At 31.0% G+C, this 23,070-nt stretch overlaps 2 protein-coding genes across 2 annotated transcripts; both read left to right on the top strand.

Annotated features, from left to right (window-relative positions):
* LOC132729952 (uncharacterized) lies at positions 1-22,447 on the top strand. The gene is made up of 4 exons (XM_060715792.1): positions 1-747; positions 18,803-18,970; positions 21,406-21,438; positions 21,984-22,447. Exons 1-4 carry the CDS (start codon positions 165-167, stop codon positions 22,445-22,447), a joined length of 1,248 nt encoding a protein of 415 aa, XP_060571775.1. The 5' UTR covers positions 1-164.
* LOC132729951 (uncharacterized) lies at positions 15,548-17,608 on the top strand. The gene is made up of 2 exons (XM_060715791.1): positions 15,548-15,881; positions 17,280-17,608. Exons 1-2 carry the CDS (start codon positions 15,644-15,646, stop codon positions 17,606-17,608), a joined length of 567 nt encoding a protein of 188 aa, XP_060571774.1. The 5' UTR covers positions 15,548-15,643.
* Positions 22,448-23,070: the final 623 nt, after the last annotated feature.

Below are 23,070 nucleotides of genomic sequence, written 5' to 3'. Positions count from 1 at the left end.
ATTTTTATTTATCAATTGTTTCCATAGTGATTTCTAAAATGTGTGCATTTTTTTAAGACATAATTAATTAATTTATTTGAACAAAGCGAATAAAAAAACATATAAAAAAGTGAGATTTTGCCGCAATCATATCATCATTTATTTACCTTATTTCAGTTTCCGACATGTCAAAAGACCTAGATAGCAGTCATGAAAAAACAAGAAATGATATTAAAAGAATAGAGACTATCGAATCAACATTGGCAAGAATAGTACCACAGTTTGAATCTTATATTCAAAACAAGACGGATGATATAAAACATAGAATGCACGAACAGCGCATAGACAAGATTGAATCTGAACTCGCTTTAGTTTCTAACAAAACAGACAATCTCCTTGACATGAACGATGACAGTGAAAACGGGATGGTACAGTTACAAAGAACTATAAAAAAGGCATTCCACGGAGAAAAAATAAAAAGATCGAATATGGAACTTGAAATGAATGAAAAGATAAAGAACATTGAAGACTACTGTGTAAACTTTACAAAAACATCTGGACAACTTATCAACGAGTTCAAGAAAGAAGTTGCTATTGAAAACAAAGAATTTGCAGCCGAGACAGATAAAAAACTAATTAACGTTAACAATACAATAAATGACAATAAAATCGATATTGAGACAAGCGTTGATGATTTAGAAAATGAATTTTCCAAGACAAAGAAAACACTTTCAAATCTGGAAGATATTATATTAAAGGACAGGACAGGTAACATTTATTATATTCTTCTGACTGTATAGATCCTAATATATGTACGCACATTCATTTAAGCAGCATACCTCCAGATAACGGCAATTATTTAAAAAAAAAATGAAACTTGAGAAAAAGATAATAAAATTTAAAAAAAAGGTAAAATGATTCAAGATTCAGGTAATGATTTGCTTTGATTATGCGATCAATGACTGGTTTTGTGGTATTTATCACCTGATTTCTACTTCGTTACTCACGCAGTTAGGGATATTTGTTTCTTAATTTGTCCTCGGTTTTGCAATTTGCTTAGAATTATGTGCCATTTGCAATGTGCAAATTACGTTTTTTTTTTCGCTTTACAAAATTTAACTTTGAAATTTATTTTTTAAATGTTCATGAAAATTAGTAAGAATCTGGGATTTACAATACGGTACATGTGTTACGATAATATTCATTTTTATCTTATATTCATATATTCTTATCCCTCTGCTGCTGCACATTTAACTAGACCTATCACTGAAGGTGATTCAAAACCCCACCAGCACTTCTTGAAAAATAAGTAGTCTGAAGAAAAATTTGAAATCAACCTTTAGTAAATGGAGTATCAACTGTGCTAAAAAAATTATTTCAATTAATTGTAATTCTAACCACCAGGATCTTTATATAAACTTGCTATACATCAAGTTTGATACCTAACTCTAGTTATTGTCCCATAAACCGTTTTGCTATTTCTAGTGACAATGACATTGACCTTGATACCAGGGGGATAAAATGCAATACCAACCAGGGTCTCCATATAAGCTTGCTATACACCAAGTTTGATTACAATATCTCATTCCTAACTCTAGTTATTGTCCGGGCACCATTTTTCTATTTATAATAACGGTGACCTTGAAATTGACCTCAGGGGTTCCAAATGCAATTCCAACCGAGGTCTTCATATAAGCTTGCTATACACCGAGTTTTATTACAATATCTAAGTCCTATCTCTTGTTATTGTCCCGAAAACATTTTACTATTTTTAGAAGCGATGACCTTGACATCGACCCCAGGGGATCCTATTGCAATACCAAATGGGGTCTTTAGATAAGCTTGTTTTACACTTAGTTTGATTACAATGATATTAACCCTAACTCTTATTATTGTCAGGAAACTATTTTCTATCTTTAGTAACGGTGACCTTGACCTTGACTCCAGTGGATCGAAATGCTATACCAACCAGGGTCTTCATATAAGCTTGTTATTGGCGCCGCGCCGAAGCGCGGCGCCTTTTATGGAATGAAATCAGATTTTGTGAAAGGGCGACAGCAACTTCTCGAGCCTTTTATAGTTATTCATAATACAAGCCGATCATTCCGATCGGTATGAGGGTGCTTGATTATTAATTAGTCGCGATATGTACAATGAATAGCGAACTGGAGAATTTCGCAATGCAAATATTTTCAAATGAAATAACCTTTTCCGTCAATAAATCGCGCTCTTCGGGTAGTTTTATTTATCATTTTGTAGTACACAGTATGGTATGTTATTCCGAAAGCTGTAAATAGAATGATGAGTTGATGACCTAAATATTCCGAAAATCTATTTATAGAGGGATGTACTCATATCGGTAATTCCCGGTCTCTCCTGGTCTATTTTGACCGGGATTTACTAGTGACCGGCGAATAGTACCACACGTTTATTGTCCGGTCTCTCCCGGTTTTGGAGTAGATGTTTGGTATCGTTACAGAACAGAACAAATATTTTACATATAAATAAGCTTTTTTTTCAAAATGAATGTTTGTCACTTAGTTTGGTTACAATAATTAAGAAACACAGATCAACTCTCAAATTTATTGATTATTATAATACATAAACATACAATTCGAAAAAAAAACCAACAACACAAATCGCATGTTTTATTTTATCTATATGAGATAAAAACAATAAATATGTACAATAATTGAGAAAAAATGTACATTTTTATGGCATTAATATGACACTATCAACTTTGAAACATTTTATTTAATTTGTTATTCGTATTTAGTAAAGATGCCGATGAATTATTCAAAGTTACAAATCAGATTTTATGAATTATTCAATTGATTGATAATTTAAAAAATGATAAAGAAAAATACAAATGTACATGTATATGGTTTAAGAATAAACACTATTATATATTGAAAGATTAACCATAATTTACTTTTTTCCAGTTAAGTTTTGACTTATAATCGTCGGTCAATATGACAATTGAATTCTTAAAATAGTAGTAAACCTAAAAACTCAGTATTAAAATAGCGCATAAAACACAAAAAAGAAAAAGAAAACAAGATTCATAAAATCTGTAATTTTTTTATTAAAATAGATATTACAATTATTGTATAATAAACAATTATGCTCAACAGGATCAACATGGTAATATAACAAGTGTCATATTGTTACTAAGTGTGAACAGAGACCTTAAGAGGGGGTCTTCGCATAATAAGGGACAATTACACAAGTGAAGTGTGGTGTTGATCATGCGTTACACATATGGATTATAAATGATTGTATACATGTATATCCGTTGCTATTAATAACCACGATCATAAAGAAATAACAAGTAATATTTTATAATTTCTAGCATGCCAATCAAAGTTATAAATAATGAACAATGTCTTTCGTCCGTTCATTCATAAGTGATATACAATTCTGGTAAAAACCAATGAACCATTGATAAGTTTATAAGAATTAATATCTTGTCATCATATATCTACTAGTTCATCTGCACTTGCTGCATTTCTTGCTTGGACGCCCTTTGATGCTTTGCATCAATGCTTTTCTTGTACACTATGTTTGATTAAAGTATCTCATTCCTAACTGTAGTTATTGTCCGGAAACCGTTTTTTTTATTTTTAGAAACGGTGACCTTTATCTCGACTCCAAGTGGTTCAAATGCAATACTTACCAAGAATTCTATATAAGATTGCCATATACCAAGTTTAATTACAATTGTCTAATTCCAAATTCTTGTTATCATCCGGAAACCATGAAGTGGACCAAACGACGACCGACGGACTGATCGACTGACCAACTGACCGACCAACAAGCTGACTCCTATATACCCACTAAACATCGTTTGTGCGGGTTTTAAAAACTATATTTATCTGAAAAGTTAAACCATTTTGTTTGACAATTTTACAAACAAAATTCGGTCTGGTTATATGACCTCTTACAGTTGAAAGCTAGGAGACACAATCTGGAAAAAATGGCAGATCCCCCAGAAGCAACTTAACATCATAAATATATTGAATGTGCAGAATCGTCTTGATTGAACCTGTTGAAGCATTTAATTTCCTTGGTTATATAACCCGTTACATTGTTTGTATATTTAAAGAGTTTCCTTTACTGTAAATTGTATTGTTTTCTTGTCAAGATAATCAAGTTTTTGCACAATATTTGAAAACAAATCACCAGAGGGAACTAATAAGTATAATTATACTTTCAAATATAACGTTTCAATTAATTGACGGGAATTTTCTGTTACTTTGGTTAAAATAAATCTTATTAAAAAACCTACATATATCACGATATACAAATTCAACCTTAGACAAAATAGTACCACAGTTTGAATCATATATTCCAAACAAGACGGATGATATAAAACATATAGTACAACGCATAGACAAGATTGATTCTGTGCTCGCGTTAGTTTTTAACAAAACTGTGTAAACTTTAAAAGAACATCTGGACAAGAAAAAGGTTGCTATTGACATGATTGAAAACATCGAATTTGCAGCCGATACTGATAAAAAGAATACTTAACATAAAAATTAAAATAAATGACAATAAAATTGATGTGGATTCAAGTTTTAATGATTTATAAAAATGAATTTTCTAAGACAAAGAAAACACTTTAAAATCTGGAAAATATTATATTAAAGGACAGGGCAGGTAACATTTATTTCATTCATCTGACTGTAAAGATACTTATATATGTACGCATGTGCATTTAAGCAGATTGCGTGAATTATTTAAAGAAACTGAAACTTGATAAAAAGGTAATACGATTCAAAGACAAGTAAACTGATTCAAGATTCAAGTAATGATTTGGTTTGAAAATGAGATAAATGGCTGATATTTTGGTATTTATCACAATATTTCTACTATGTGACGAACACAGTAGGGGCTTTTTGTTTCATAGTTTGACCACATTTATGGTAATTTGCTTGAGTTGTGAGTGTCGTTTGCAATGTGCAAATTACTTTCTTCGTTCGCTTCACAAAATTTAACTTTGAAATATATTTTTTAGATGTAAATGAAAATGTGAATGCATCTGATGCTTTAAAGGTTAATAATACAGTACAAGTGTAGCGACGATTTTCATTTGATCGTCGTATTATCATCACCCGCTGCTACTCTAAATGATTAAGTTTTTTTTTATCTGAAACTAAAACCTAGTTTTAGGAATAGAAGTCCTCCTGTTTGAATGGCCTCTAACACGTGTTCCGGGAAACGAACACCTTTCAAAAATATGGCAAAGAGGTAGATCCCCGGAGGCAACTTAAACAGTATACATATATGGAAATTATTGAATTGCTTTGTTAAACTGTAAACTGTAATGTTTTCTAGTCAAAAGCTGAGTGTGCAACATATTCAGAAAAATCACCTCTTCGAAATAATAAGTATATGACTATACTTCCCAATATAACATTTCAATCAATTGACGGGAAATTTCTGTTAATTTAATTTGGACACATTTAATTCGGAAGCATACACAATTTATCAGAATCAGCTATATAGTGTTGGATTACAACAACATATATTAAATCTCATAAAGTTCTTCTGAATCCGAATTTTCTGTTTAAAGGTGTATACTGTATATATTTTTATAAGACAAAACTTCTAAAAATTAAACTGAATTAATTAAGAATGTTCTGTTGTAGATGGAGGATGGAGTAGTTGGGGTAGTTGGGGCTCGTGCAGTGATACGTGTGGTAGAGGAGTAATGATAAGATATAGAACATGCACACAACCCAAGCAATCTCTCAAAGGAAAACATTGTGAAGGTTCTCCAGTACAAATAGCAGTCTGTAACAGGAACACATGTCCAGGTAACATGATAAATAATTTTGACGGCAATAATTTAGTCATGAATTACAATTGGTTTAAAAAATCTCTATGTTAGGAATAACTTTATCTCCTCGGATTAAATGTGTTCATCGATATTTGAATTCTTAATTTTGGCTGAAGAAAAAAGTTCATATAACATTTTATTAGATTTTGTACGGATTGTAAGACAAACTGAAACACTAATGATCAAAGCTTTACCGATGACAGAATACCTAAAGTACTTATCATGTGCATTGCTTAAGATAATGGTGATTTTGGTAGTTTTCACTCCGGATCAGGCCAGTAAGCCACATTGAGCTCAGTTTCGTCACTGCATCGTTCCTAGGCAGGTTGTCAAGCAGTAAACACTTTTGCAAGGAACTGATAAATTCTGTACAAACCAGAGCAGAGGTACAGTGAGAATGACCGTAAAAATAACTCCATGATCAAACACGAGAAAAGTGACCTGCACAGTCCGGGAATCGAACCTAGGTCCCACGATTCACAGTCCAACGCTTAAGTCAACTATCGACCATGAATAGTTGGCTTACTTTTATTTCATGTGAAAGGATAAGTGATTTTTCGTCAAAGAATTGATGTTAACCAATGTTAAATTACATATGTATAACAAGAACATTATTGTATTACATATCAAATCAGCATCATCTGATAATATCGTTTATGTTAGTGTTTACATGTTATGTTCAGAAACCCAAACACTGTTTTGATGTTTATTTTCAAATATTTGATCAGAATTTCTAAATGCATAACGATTGATCTGCATTTGTATTTCAGAAATGAGAATATTTTTTACAGCAACTGGTATATCTGGAAGTGTCACTGCAATATTCCCGACAATAATTCAAAATTATGGCAACGGATATGACAAATCTACGGGAAAATTCACATGCAAATATCCCGGAATATACATGTTCTCTTTTCATATTTCAAAAGGACACATAATTTCAAATTTAATGAGATGTCAAATTTATTTGAATAATTTATATACAGTAGGGTCTAGGTCTCTGCATGGGGATAAAGGAGATGGTTATCTTATCAGTGTATCCGGAACGTTTCATTTAAATAGAAATGATGAGGTTTATGTCGGTGGTTGTGCTGGAATCGATGAAGCTTATAACGACTACGATTCCTCATTTACTGGGGTACTCATAGTTCCAGATAAATTCTAAAAAAATATGTTAACTTTTAGAGAACAATGATGACACTTTATTCCATATGTAATGACATATGATAACATTTGACTACACATGATTCATTTTGACACGTGTTGCGTCTGACAGTTAAACATTGATCTCGAATCTAGATGATATTTTTTAAACAAAATACGCCATAAAACAGGGTTGCATGAATTCAACCGAATAATTATTTGAAGCTAATCATCTTCAGGTTAATAGGTAATAGCTGACTAATAAAATAAATTACATGAAGCAAACATCATTATGTAGATTAGAGATTCAGACAATGTACTTCCTGTCAAAAGTACATCAGTTACTATGAAAAAAAAACATTCGAAGTATTTAAATGTACAATTGCCGGGGAAAAAATGAAAACGTATGACGTTTGCGATTTGCACATTTAAGCCATATACATGTACTAAGAGTGTAAGAGGAAAGTGGACACTTGTGAATGTAAGGAATTTTATTTCTGTCATAAATCAAATCATTATTTATTTTTTTAATGATTCCGTCATTTTGTCTCGATGAATTTCACATAAGCCAGGGACAAAAACCTCACCTTATCAGCATTCAATAATTGTAAGATAATATATGAAAACCGACGATAACCAAGGACATAATATGTTAAAATTTGAAAATGTTTTATTATTTGTTTATTATAACCTTTCATAATTAACACTTATGATTGGTGCTTTATGATAACTTTTATTTTAACATATGATAACCTTTCATAACATTTTGTGACAGATGATTGCAGAAGATAAATTATGTATATTGGAATATGATGACGTATAAAACATCTTGATAAACGCATGATTTTATTACATGTGATAATTTTTGATAGGCATTTGATAACATCGGGTTAGATTTAAAGACATCACGTACATTAACATAACCTTAAATAACTTTAACAATAATAAGTTTTTCGTTAAAATGGCTACCTTGAAATTTCAAGATAATATGATTGTGTAGCTATTTAAAATTTAACTCTATATTTTCCGAAATCTATTTAAAGTCATATAATAATTATCATTATTATCAGAAAGCTAAGATAACTGTTATATGACACACAAATAAACCTTTCTAATGTTTCCTCCCTTTCACATGCTATTCATACACTTCAATATTGGTTCTTCAAATAGCAAATAGCTGCACTTTGTTTTTTTGTATTATTATTATTATCATTATCATTTTTTTATTTATTACTATTATTATTATTATTATTATTATTATTATTATTATTATTATTATTATTATTATTATTAAACGCGTGTCAATGAATAAGCTGCAACGAAAACTGAAATAAAAAATTAAATGAGCATCTGATTCAGAACCAAATAAAAACCATAAATTTTCTTGACCACACAATATTACTTTTGTTCACGCTTAATGAAGTTACATTTACAATTAAGTAATAATTATTGTAACATCTTTCAGATATAGTTCTTGAAATGCAAAGCAGTGTTGTTTTTTTCTTTGCAATGTGTACTCTATTACAATTCAGTCAACAGTTTATTCATTAATTCAATCAACAATTTATTCATTTTCATTGTATTTTATGTTATTTTGATATGACTATTCACATATTGATAATAAAAGAGTTGTACATTTATAGATGTTTTATTATACTGTTTATTATTTACTATTTTTACTATAATTCTATTTACTATTATATATCTGGATAAGATGTTTTTAAAACTTTAGCTTAATGGAATACACAAAACCAAGTATAAATTGTTATTTATATGATTTTTTGTTATTTATAATATTATTTATTAGTGAATTTATTTCAAAATATATCAATTAAAACTAAACTTTCGTTTGATACCCTTTTATTCTCAAAATAATGTAAAGTAATGTTTTGTACCATGTCGCACTGACCCCTTTAATTATGAAAGCTTAACATGTGATATAATTTGAATTGAATACTGTTAAGATGGAAGGTTGTTCGAAGTGAATAAGTGTAGTCGGTCGGGAATTTTAGAATAAAATTTGGACATATATTCTATACATGTCTATAGTTTATTTTAATGTTTGAAATACTAGGTCTCATGGAAAATATGCCAATTGAAGTCTATTTAACGATTTATTGGCAGTATTTTTCACTATCAATTATTGTGTTGTATGTGGGAATACGTCGCACCAACATAAATATGGTCAAATTTCGACATTCCAGTTCTACTGCTGGAAAAAGACTTAGTTTAGTTTAAACATATTTTATTTCAAACATTTTCACACAAACATTTATTACATACAATCATTAGTTACATAATAAACAATGCTGAAAAAGGATTAGATCCGAAAGCATACAATGCTTATAGAGGTCTTTTCCTAACATATAATTCATTACTGTAAATTTTGCGGTAAATTACATGTTCGAAATAGTATATCATGAAACATTTTAATGATGATGAATGAAGAAAGACGAGGACGGCAAAAGTGTCTATTCAGAGCTTAAAGTAAAAAAATATATAGTTGAAATAAGTTAGATAGTACTTCAGGTGCTACAGTGTGCATTTTTAGACACAAATAGACACCTGAGTAACACTAACGACATTCAGTAAGCTAGCTTGAAAGCTTTCTCTTATCAGAGAATCCGAAGACACTGGCGCGGCCTGAAGCTACAACGGTGCGAAGCAAGTGGTTTGAAATTAACGGCCTCGGACGCCCCCAGACGTTTACCTTATACATTATCGTAACTTTTTCAGTCGTTTACATTAAAGTATAATTTGAATACGATAACGCTCGCAAAATATGAGGAACCGGTAAAGAAAAAATATGTGAACTTTCGCTAATCCAGATGTGCAGCATAACCCCATATGTTATAGCGAAAGTGAGTCATTCACAGTGTAATTTTCCCTTTTTTGCAATGTTCTTTTTTATTAATTTCAAAGCTTTTGAGCCTTTCAACTTTTCTCTACTGTTACCATTTGTCTATCGGGGTTTCATGCCGAATTTGTAGAGGTGTTTTGGCGTGCTTTCTGGTTTGTCAAAAACATGTAATATGTATGAAGAAAATAAATTCACTAAACGGAATTAAAATACAAATTTTCTGCAAAATAATGCCAAGCATGCAACCAAACCCCGATTGAAACATAATATTGAAACAAAGTAATCGGTGTCCAAACTTTCATTCAAGCTTCATATGTGCTGATGTGATCCATGGGTGATAAAGAACTCATTAAAACATCGGTTCGCTGCCAAATCAACATTTAATAGAAAAATGTATGCAGGTATCGTAGCTTTAGATGGAAGTCCATGTGAAAGTTTTTAATAATTAATGTATTAAATGATTAAATGTCACTACATATTATAGACTTACTGTGTTCAAATGCTACAATAACGGAACACATGAAATTGATGACGCTTGGCGATACTAAAATAAATGAACCCTGCGTCTGAATAAGTGTGAATACTTATAGAGCTATTAAATAGTACTCTGGAAAGACAAAAAAATAAACATTTCGATTTAAGGCAATTCAAGGACATAACAGATGTGCATAAAACATTTAAGTTCAAATAAAATGTATTTGTATTCAGCTGCGGATTTTGGTTGATGATTAATTTAAGTCAGGACTTGTTTAGAATCAGAAATGCGTTGATTTGTATGGCGTCTGAAATGTAACTTTATAAGCTGAAAATAAAGCGTTCCTATTTGTTTGGGATGAACACAAATGTATAGCCCGACCGTAGATAAACTAAACCCTTTTTCTTAATCCATTTGCTTTCAATTGCATCAATTACAGTACAAGTTTTTGAATTTATTACATATGACTCGTTTCAACACGTTCACTTTATATATTAGCAATCAACATTATTGTCCATAAATTGGGTTTTATTACTTTATATTGCATATCGAAATATACATTACATCTAAGTTCTATGTTGAAAGCAATTTTCTTTAACTTCTAATTTCTATTTCTTCTAAACTTCTGTAAGTTACTAACACGCTTTAAATATTGATTGACAAGGTCATTATTGACGTCACTTGTTTTTGTTTTTGATCTGACATGAGTTGTAATTGGAAGAGCAGCACGTATACTGCATTTTCAATGTTCTGTTTTCTAACGACCATTATGGTAATACAAGCATAGGCAAATGGCCATGGAATTGCATGTAAAACACTTGTAGGTTTTTCATGTGTTTTCGTATTTGCTGTTTTTTGTGTTTTTTTTCGACATAACTAATTTAAAAGCGAATTTTCAAAGTTTACGTGTATACACAAGGTGGTTGGACATTTACATGTACTTGTTTTCTATAAGAGAAATAAGTTTAAATTTTGCCGATTTTCGGGAAAATGCTAAAATGATATTATGTACGGAAACATATGTAAAACATTAATTACTACGAACACATTATTATTGTTGCCAAAATGATTAATCAAGTTCCATAAGCAGTGACGTAGACAGGAGAATAGATAATTAGGTTTATCTGTTAATTTGTATTAAATCATAAGCACTTCTTGTCCAAACTTATATATATTTTAATATTTTCTTTCCTTTTTTATATTTAAGCGATGAAGCAATAGTTGTAGGTTATTTCTCAAAGTATAAACATTAAATCGACAAAACGAAAAACGCATCAGTACATACCATTGTAAAAGTAAAAGGTTTCATTTATCAACTGTTTGTTAAAAATCGACAAAGTGTCTATTCGTGCTATGTTTGTTGGTCTTCCAATTACAATTTGTGTCAAATCAAAGAAAGAAACCTCTGATGCAAATTACGGTATGGTTAATCAATATTGAAAGCTTGTTAGCGACTGTCAGAAACCTTCTCTATTCATTTGATCAGATCAGTGAGAAGAATAAATTGATAATTTACGAGAATAACTAATATCTGGAGAAAAGTGATCCCTCGGAAGCATTTAAAAGTTCGTATATTAATAAACTAGAACTCCGCAAGTCGGATGTGTCGCCTTGTGAACAATATAGTTTAGGAGAAATAGCCAGGACAAAAATGAAATGTGAAAATTAACAAGGGCAATAACTCAAAAAAAAAAAAGAAATGCAGAGCAGGATTTCTTTTCACTGCACCTCTTATCAATAAGATCTATCATCCTATGAAGTATCAAGTCCATAGCTTTTATACTTTAGGAGAAATGGCCCGGACAAAAATAAAGTATGAAAATTATCAAAGGGCAATAACTCTAAAATTAAGAAGCGCCGAGTACCGGTTGTTATGCACTGCATTTTGGGTCATTATAAGAAGCATGCATACCAAGTTTGAAGTCAATCCAACTTAAAATGACTGACTTATGTTCTTGACAAGGTTAAGGGGACGCCGACACCGACAACAACGCCGACACCGACAACGACGCCGCCGACAAAAGTAACCTCTATATGTCGCCCTTTTCAATGCGACACAAAAACCAACAACATTACACGTGAGGATAACGCCTGATATGATCCCTTAACAATTCAATGATAATCATTTTTCCCGGAATAAATCTGACCTATATCACAAAACGCTAATTCCTCTTTAGGAATGGATTTTTCAAATTGAAGCGTTTGATTTTGGATTTAATGTGATATTAAAGTAGAGAAATAACATAATCCCTAAAGAAGCACAATATGGCAAAATTGGAAAACGTTGCAGGCTCGGTTTGATTAAGCATGTTCATGGACAGTACTGAAACGTGCAAGTAACCCTCCACGCCCACTAGCACCGACTCAAGCAGAATTCAATATTTAAACACAAAAATGGTGAAATTTTGAATTTAGAAACATCTGTAGATATGTCCATATGGCGGTAATCATGAAACCTTTCATGTGAAACAGTAGTGCCATTCCATGTAAAGCGGCGTATTGAATTTTGCCATAAATGGGTACATGGAAGTGTTCAGTTATGAAAAAAAGAAAAAAAAATGAAGACTTTGTGATAGTTTTCAAGATAATGAGCGGAAACCATTTTGACATTTTAGGTCCTTGTGACATTGACCTTTGAACTAGTGACCAAAATCAATAAGGGTCATCTTATAGTTATAACCAATCAATATAAGACATATGAAGACTTTGTGATAAATACTACCACTCAAGGGCGCTGTGACCATGACCTTTGACCTAGTGACCCCAAAATCAATAGGGATCACTTACTAGTTATGACCACTCAGTATGTGAAATATGAAGACTTTGTGATAAAAGTTTTCAAAAAAATGAGCAGAAACCATTCTGACATGTAAGGTACCTGTGAACTTGACTTTTGAACTAGTGACCCGAAAGCAATATGAGTCATCTACTAGTTATGACCAATCAGTATGTGAAATATGAAGCCTTTGTGATAAATAGTTTTCAAGATAATCAGCGGAAACCATGTGGTCTACCGACGGACAAACCGATAGACAGACAGACCTACATTTGCAAAACAATAAACCCATTCTTTTTCGAAGGAGGCATAAAAAGCAGGCAATATATCCAGTGTTTAATTAGGAATACTGGAATCGCCCAAGTTGAAAAAAGCCGAATATTGAAAATATAGGGTAAGAATTGAAATTTCGCAAGACGTGAGTAAATAATGTATGAAAACGAGAATGATATTTTGCCCATTATAACGAGAAGGACCTTAACAATCGCTAAAATCTATACAATATGATAATTTCAAGTGTGACACTAAAACAGTATTGAGGCACAACACTTAGTACCTTACTCCGGTATATAATCGGACAAGACTTTCACATAGTTAAATGCTAAGATCTCGCCTTTGTTCCAGTCGAAATGCACTTTTTGACCTATTCATGTGTTCACACCGATTAACTTATGATCATAAATGAAAAGATGTCAGAATCGCCGAACACAAAATCGATATTTTCTTACTTGGGATCATGATACTTGTCAAACGTTTAAAGATATTGCATCAACACTGTAGTGAGTTCAAAAGACTTAAGAACAGCGACCGGACTTGCAAGGCGACGTTCACAGAACGAAGCCCCCGATACAACCCAGCCACACCAGCAAAGAACCCAGTAGTTCAACGAACCAGTCATATTTCATCTTAGTTAAACAACGGTTATTATTAAAATTGCATCGGATGTGAAATATTCTAGTATTTTGATCTCGCAAGCAAAACATAAAAAAACACAACATCCAATACGCTTTTGGTAATGATGATATAAAATAACATTACAAGTGTCTCATTTACAACGCCACTTAAAGTTATGAATTGCTACCTGGAATAGAGTATAAAAATGATTCCCTAATGGCAGTGATATATTTATAATTACAATGTCAAATATATATCTGTCAGCATCAGTCTCTATTGTCCTATAATGGTCGAAAACGGATTGGCATTATATCTTATTTATAATTAAAATAATGTTTGAATGAATATATAGAATGAAATTGATATAAACTAGAAATAAATTTGGATTTGATGTATCCCCTAACACACACACGTGCGCAGGGCGGACGGACAAAGGCTATTATATACGCCCTCGTCCCCCATATCCTTTAGGGCGGCATATGAGTTGATTTTGTTATGGTATTGTCTTCTTAGATTGCTTGCATTAAATTACAATAAAGAAACCAGTTTATAACCATTACAATAACAGTATAAATGTTATAGTTATGTAACTCTTTTTTTAAATAAACACTTTGTTCTTAATTGCATCTTTGTACATAAAAATGATATGTAATTGTAGAAATTTTAAAGTTATATTGAATAAATTTAAAAAAATATTTTGCCATAGGCTGTCTGCAGTTTCATTACCCAGTTTTGCTGTACATCTCATCAAACATTGTTCATCAATTGCGATTTTAAATGGACAACTCCACGGTAACACTAATTCGTATACGAATTTTAACATGCAAAGGAATATTTTAATCAGCTTATGTATGCGCTACGTCACAGTGTATTATTTACTATCCGAAACACATCAATATGAGATTTTCTTGTTTAACACACTTTAACCGTTTTAGCTTCACGATACATTAGGCCTGGCGTTCAGAAAAAAGAAATCATCTCATAAAAAGATTAATTTCGACTGTAAACATCCGTTACAATGCAGAAATATACTGTTTGATTAGGACTGCTACGCATAGCCATGTTTGTTGATTTAATATTTTTGTATGGGTGATCTAAAGGGGTGTTTTTCATGCAAACAGAAATTGTACTTTCGATTCATCTACAATGAGGTTCCAGGCTTGTATCCTTTTAAAAGGTCAGTTTGGTTGTCTGACACCAAAATAAGATCTGAAGTCGATATGAAACCCAATTTATTAATGAAATGCCGCTATTTTTGTTTTTATCAAATATCTTAAATGCAGCTTTAATAGATTAAACATCAAAGGTATATTTCTTTTTCACCATTTCTTTAACTTTGTAGAAGATAAACGAAGATAAAAGTTGTGTTTATATATTTTCTTTCAGTCAACTCCTAGATTTCTGTTACATCATTGAAACAAATTAACCCAATAAAATGCCGCCATGTCTTACATCAAGGTTTTTGTAACGCATAAGTTTCTGAATGCTTGTTCAGATTTATGTTGTTTACATCTGAAAAAATAAATATGTCAAGGTTATAACACAGTTTAGAACAATCTGGAACCTTATCAGAATGCAACTCGTGATGTTAATACAACTGCGCAGTTTTGTCTCCTATATTATTTTGCATAACTAGTAGAACACAACGAAAATTCTTTGTAAATTTGGAATATGGTACGTTCCATGATGTATTACATGCATTTTGTGCAGTTGATGTTATTATTTATTCTTAATAGTGTCAATGGTAACATGGAATGTGATTGTAACAATATATATGCCGTACAGGAAGTAATGCAAAAAGAGTTATTTCAAATCAAAGTAGAAAACTTTAAAATGGCGTCACGCCTGCGAAGATTGGAAGCTTCAAGCAAACATTCTAAGACGATGAATCACCAACTTTCAGAAACAGGTAGATTGAGTTCTTTTTATGTTCATTTTGTTTTTCAAAGGGAGCGTTTTATGGTGTTACAATATCAAATATCCTATAAGGTTAAATGAAAATAATTAGAATGCCATAATATTGATGCTAAAATGTGTAAGATTGTGCTGCCAAGCTACATCACAGGTCATCAATGCAATTTTAATTCTGGTTTTTAATCAAAATTAAAGCTAATATTAATAAAGATAGCCGACATCAACAAAATAATTGAATGGTGTGCAGCCTTAATTTGAATTTATAGTACAAAAAGTACATGTTTGAATTCAGTTTATGTGTCATAGCCTTTTCTTATTTATTTTTAATCATTTGTTTAATTTACCTTATATGTGTCTTATTCTTTATCCTTTTTGTTTGTTTTTGAAGATTTATTTTCTTTTACTTATTTTTATATTTTTATTTGATTGATTTTTTTTTCAATTTCTTAAACATATCAAAGAAGATATTATAATTAAATTTGGATGTTGTTAGTAAATGTCAAATATATGACTCGATATTACATATATTTATATAAAGATAATTAACTGTTCTAAAACAAAATATTATCATTCATCATGCAAGTGGTCATCACTTAGAACGATCAATATTTATCTAATGATTCATTTCTATGGGTTCTTTTATCAATTTTTTGAACGTGGAAAATTTGTATAATGTGCCTTTTTATTATTCAAATCATCGTTATGGGGGTAGTAATTGTAAAATTGCTTATTATTAAAGTGTTATTATTACTGACTATGTTGATGCAAAACGTCATCACAAGCATTTAAATGATTACAATTGTTGACATCAATTACGTGTTTTTCGTAAGTTATTTGAAATTCTATCATGACCCGCTTTTTCTATAATGAACATAGAATGATCGAAAGTGTAAGTTATTATGCAATAAAACCACGATTGACGTTCTAAGCGACTTGATGAAATTTATACGTACGGAAACAAATCATGTGCAATTCAGCTTGATATCAGTTACGGCTGTATTAATTTGTTGATGTTTTGTAGAATTTGAATAATATATTCAAAGCATCGCTTGATAAAAATAACTGTTTGTTGTTTGGATACGCATTATTATAAAATTCTAAATTAATCCCTTGCATCCGAATTCATAACAGTGCTTTGATTTAGCGATAAGATAAACAGAGTCTGAAATAACCTAATTTTATACAAAACGAAGGATTATAGAATAATCTGCACACTTCATGATAACATGGAGTTTAACCTATCGAAACTTTGGAGATTGATAACTTGTAAAAAAACATATTAATCTTAAATATTTAAAAATGTTTTTACAAAGAATCATTAAAAAGCCACACGTGTAGTTTTGCTTCAATTATAAATGTTATATAACATTATCATTTATTTAACTAATTTCAGTTTCTGACATGACAAAAGACCTAGATCCTAGTCATGACAAAACAAGAAATGATATTAAAAGAATAGAGACCATCGAATCAACATTGGCAATAATTGTCCCACAGTTTGAATCTTATATTCAAAACAAGACAAATGATATTAAACACAGACTGCACGAACAACGGATAGACAAGGTTGAATCTGAACTCGCTTTAGTTTCTAACAAAACAGATGATCTCCTTGACATGGACGTGAAAATGCTATCAACTCTGGAAGACATTACACTAAAAAACAGGACAGGTAATCTTCATTTGATTCATCTGGCTGTAAAGATACTAATATATGCATAAAAGCAGCATACCTCAAGATAATTATATAACGGTAATTATATAAAAAAATAAAACTTGAGAAAAAAGTCATAAGATTCAAATACATGTTAAATGATTAAAGATTCAAGTAATGCTTTTCTTTGAATATGCGACTAATTACTGATTTTGTGGTATTTATCACCGGATTTCTACAACGTGACTTATACAGTTAGGGCTATTTGTTTCATAATTTTACTTCGTCTTTTGTAATTTGCTTAGGATTTATGTGCCGTTTGCATGGTGTAAATTACTTTCTAAGTTCGCTTCACAAAATTTAACTCTGAAATATCTTTTTTGAAATGTTCATAAAAATTTGAAAAAATCTGGTGGCATGCTGTTTTGAAGGTTAACTTTACGGTACAAGTGTAACGACAATGTTTTTTACCTTCATATAATCTTATCTCAATGCTGCTGCAAATTAAAAAATATATTAATCTGAAAATCTAACCTTTCACAATCTGTGAGAAAGGCAGATCCATAGAAGCAACTTAACAACATAGATATATGGAATGTGCAAAATCGCATTGATTAAGTCTGTTAAAGCACTTATTTTGCTCGTTTATATAACATGTCACATTTTTGGTATGATTAAAGAGTTTACGAAACTGTAAATTGTATTATTTTTTGTCGAGATAATCAAATTTTTGCACAATATATGGAAAACAAATCACCAGAGTGAAATAATAAGTGTATGATTTACGTTTTAATTAATTGACGGAATTTTCTTTTAGTTTGGTTAAAACATGTTTTATTCAAAAAGCATACATATTATATGTAAGCAGATTCAGCTATATACACTTTGAAAATGGATTAGGACGAACGATATCCAATATTTTACAGAATTTTCTGCTTGAATGTGTATATGTATAAAATTCTGGAAATAAAGTGATCCCATGGAAGCATTAATCACAACAAAATAACATAAGAATTGCAGACTCGGTTTGATTGAGTCTGTACATGAGGGATTATGTATAAGTGCAACATCCCTCACGCCCCCTAGCACCGGCTTGAGCGGTACTCAATTCTCAACACTTTATAGTGTTGGCATCAATGATCCCGAAGGACCAGAAAAAATAACAACACTGAAGTGAAGTACGGGGCAACTTTTAACGGCTGTATTTTAACAAGGAAAAACTTTAAAAATTAACTGAATTTATAAAGAATTTATTGTTGTAGACGGAGGATGGAGTTGTTGGGGCAATTTTACCTCGTGCAGTGCCACGTGTGGTAGAGGAATAATGATGAGATCTAGAACCTGCACAAATCCCAAGCCATCTCTCAAAGGAAAATACTGTGAAGGTTCTCCAATACAAATAGCAGTCTGTAATAGGAACCCATGTCCAGGTAACATGATATATAATTTTGAGTGGATATCTTTATTTATAAAAATGCAATGCAAGTAAAATTTTATGCATGGAATAACTTTACTATCTTAAATGTAATGTGTTATTCGATATTTAAAAAACTTTTTATGTGACATAAGTTCGGATTGTAAGACAATCTGAAACAGTAATGGTCAAATCACACATTCAAGCTTTACCGATGATGAAATACCTAAAATATGCTCTTGTGCATTGCTTAAAGTGGTGGCCGTGTTGGTAGTTTTCACTTTGGATCACGGCAATAAAACTTATAACTTTTGTAGATGCCAGAGCACAGGTACAGGAAGAATTATTTACATTCCAATGTTATACCTGTATATACTACTCAATTTTTGCTAAGCACCATATGTTGGAGTATGATTATGTCACGGAAAGATAACCCATCTCCAGGCGTTTTGATATTTCGATTTTTTTTATTTCTTTGATTGTTCATTAATTGAAACATCCATCACTTTTTTTACATGAAATGGGACTAAGTAAAGGGTTTATGCTTAAGAAAAACAAAATTCTCAATGCAAACGTGATACATAAACTGGAATATATCTGCTTTAGCCTTGTACCCTTTTCCTGTTTTGTTTGGTGTCATGCTAGGCTCCTTGCCAGTTTTCAAGGTAAGGTATAGTGATGCGGCTATGTCTGGCGTCCGTCTTTGTGCGTCATCAACATTTGGGTTTTTAACACGCTAGCAGTCATAGTTTTGATTGGGTCATATTCAAACATGTCAGAATGTTTGTCGAAATATTATACAAATCAATTTCGCGTATGTGTCATCTCGGTATGCAAGTTTGTTTTCATGATTTCTAGCTCTAGTTGGAATATTGGTCACCTTGGGCCAAAAAACAAAGTCAATCCTAGACATGAACACAAACCTTTTTAACATTCTAATGGTCACATTTTTGACTGAATTGTCATCAAACTTGGTCAAGATGCTTGTCTGGTTAATTGCTTCGAGAATTTTGAACATCATCTTTGATGAGAAGCAAGGTCACAGGAGCTAAAAATAGAAAAATCTTTTTTACTCTCTAGTGGCTTCTGTTTTTATCCTAATATCATGGAAATTGGTCTGCAAGTTTGTTTTTATAAATTCTAGGTCAGGTATAAATGCTCAAAAACATGGGCACTGCCCAAATATTGGAAAAACTTTGATAACACTCTATAGGACACAATGATTTACTGAATTGTCATCAAACTTTGTCAGGATGCTTGATAGTGTAAGAATAGAAAACGCGCAAGAAATATATTCAGACGTAAGTAAAATGTTTCAGAATGAAAACAATCTTTTGCCCACTATTACCGGAACGACCTTTTCCTACGACCATATTCGTATTGATATAATGAGGTCATATGACCTCCCATTTTTTTTCCTCTTCCATTTAACGTCTACGACTCCATATACTATGAGAATTGACCTTGTGTAATATTTTACGGTTTCCATTTTTAGGACCCCACAATTGTTGCAGGGTTGTAGATTTCCTCTTAACCAACCTGCCGAAATTTCTGTTGTGCTTTCATTGACAAAACAGCATAATTCCTGGGCATCTGTGACATTTCTATTTTTATTTTATCTAACTTTCACACTTTTGAAGATAATACTTACAAACAAATGTTATTGTGTTTTTGTATACTTTATAATTTAGAAATGGTATTTGCTAAACAAACTTTTTCAATATTGAACTGTGTTAGAAGGAACAAAACGAATGTATATTTAAACAATACTAGTTTTATCTTTCCATAAATATATTTATAGGTTTTTCTGTCATTGTTCATTCTAAGAAAAGGTCATTTATCGATAAGTTAGTCATCAAATGTTATATTAATGTTGACATCATAGAAGAAACGATAAACGATAAACAAAATTATTAATATATGTTTTACAAGTATTGTTTTTTCCTTTATTTATTTTTCTTCTTTTTAAGAATTTTCATCCTTTTATTTATTTACTTTTTATCTGTTTTATTTTTTTAAATTTTATTTCTTTTTTGCTATCGAAAAAAGGCTTACACTGATGATTAACATCCTTGCAATAATATAATGAACATTCTTAAGAATGAGACATCAGTGTTGATAAATATTGACAGTAGTTTAGTTAGTTACCTGTCTATCACGAATCGTTGAACTTCTTATTGAGTGGTATTGAACACATTTGCGGATGTTTCTAAATTTAAACTTTCTTTATTACTATAATTAAATATCTAATTCTGCATAAGCTGATGCTAGGTGGCGTGAACGGTGACTAGCACTCTCCAAAAGCTTTTTCAAACAGGCTATTTGATCAAACCGAGTCTGCAACATTGTCTATTTTGTCGTTTACACGTTCTCTAGGTATTCTGTGTCTTTGTATTTTATTCGTATTAGTTTGTGCTTCATTTCTTATTAATATTTCAAACATACTTGCAGTTGAAAAGGCCGTAGTTACAACCAAGGAGCCAGGTAGGATAACATTTTTAATCTCAAAAAAAACTTCAGTAAACATTAAAGGAGCTCCTATAGGGTCTTAATGTCTAAAAGTATGCAATATTAAATCCTTACGGGATTATTATATATATATAATAGAATTTCAATGTATTCAGAATTATGTTCATGACATACTTTTGTGAATTCTAGGAAGACCATAAAACGTACTAGTTTTGCGTTTTGCTTAAAAAGCTAGCAAGTATTCCTTCTCTTGAAATATTAAATTACAATTAAGGTTTGTACGATTTCATATTTGATACATGTTTCTTTTGAGTGCCTGCTAGATACAGGTTTATAGTAACTTTCATCTGTAAATAATTCAAATACTTTTTCTTATAAAAACTAGTATCAAGTACAACAATACAATATAATATAACAAAACATGCTTTGGAATTTTAATTCTCGCTGTTTTTTTTTTTTTGTGTGTGTTGTTTTTTTTGTATCGTCATTTTCAACTTGACTTTTGATAAGAGATCACAGTATTCGAACTTAGATACTCATAAAAATTGTATAATGTATAGGTTGTAAACTGGCAGAGGTCGATCTTGTCATAAATATTGATTCATCACTAAGTATGCGGAAGTCTAATTTCCAGACGATGCTTGATTTCTGCAAAGAGCTTGTGGACTACACTGATGTAGACAGCGGTAGTGTTCGCATTGGTGTTCTCATATACAGTACAGAAGTAGTGATTCAATTTCATTTGAATGAATACAACACCAGTGCAGCAGTGAAGGCTGCTATTGATAAAATACCTTATATTTACGGAAATACAAACACTGCTGATGCTATATTGACTATGTACTCAAGAATGTTCACAAGATCAAACGGAGATCGTCCAGGAGTTCCAAATGTCGGTATTTTGTTAACAGATGGTGTTTCAAATATCAACGCTGGAAGAACTATCCCAGAGGCCAACATTGCTAGGACGAAAGATATCTTATTATGCCATTGGTTAGAAAAGTTAATGAATTTGAGTCAATAATAATAATAATAATAATAATAATAATAATAATTATAATTATAATCATAATAATAATAATTAAATAATAATAAATATATAAATAATTATACCATCGACAATAATTATTATATACTAGCAGATTTGGAAACATATATCATTATTAATAATAATACTAGTAACAAATAATTATTATTATTTTAATTAGTAATATAGTAATTTCTTAGAAAACCTTCTGGCAAATAGGTGATCAATAAATAAATTACCCTTTGGCAGCGAAAGGGTTAAGTTTCTCAGAAAAAAATATTTAAAAAAAAATGTAAATGACTTTGGTAAAATAATTTGATTGATTTGAATTTCTAAGAAATTTTTATATCAAGTAACGTTTTTGTCATAAGTATAACTAATTAGTTCGACTTTCTTAGAAGTATTATTATTGTATAAAATACTGAAAATTTAATATTTAAGTTAACTTTAGGTTCTTAGAGATATTGTTTCAAAGTATCGTTTGCGCATTTGGTAAAGTAATTTGATTACTTGGAGTGCTTTAAAAAAGTTCTAAGGAGGTTATGTATTTGCCATTTATAAATGATAGGAAATGAATATCGCTTCTAAGAAATAATCTTAAGCATTTTATGCCTTAACAA

This window comes from Ruditapes philippinarum, unplaced genomic scaffold, assembly GCF_026571515.1.
Source record: "Ruditapes philippinarum isolate M1 unplaced genomic scaffold, ASM2657151v2 ctg11701_1_1_1_1, whole genome shotgun sequence".
Taxonomy (NCBI): Eukaryota; Metazoa; Mollusca; class Bivalvia; order Venerida; family Veneridae; genus Ruditapes; species Ruditapes philippinarum.
The sequence above is the reverse complement of the archived record's forward strand: the minus strand, read 5'-3'. Positions and strand labels throughout refer to the sequence as shown.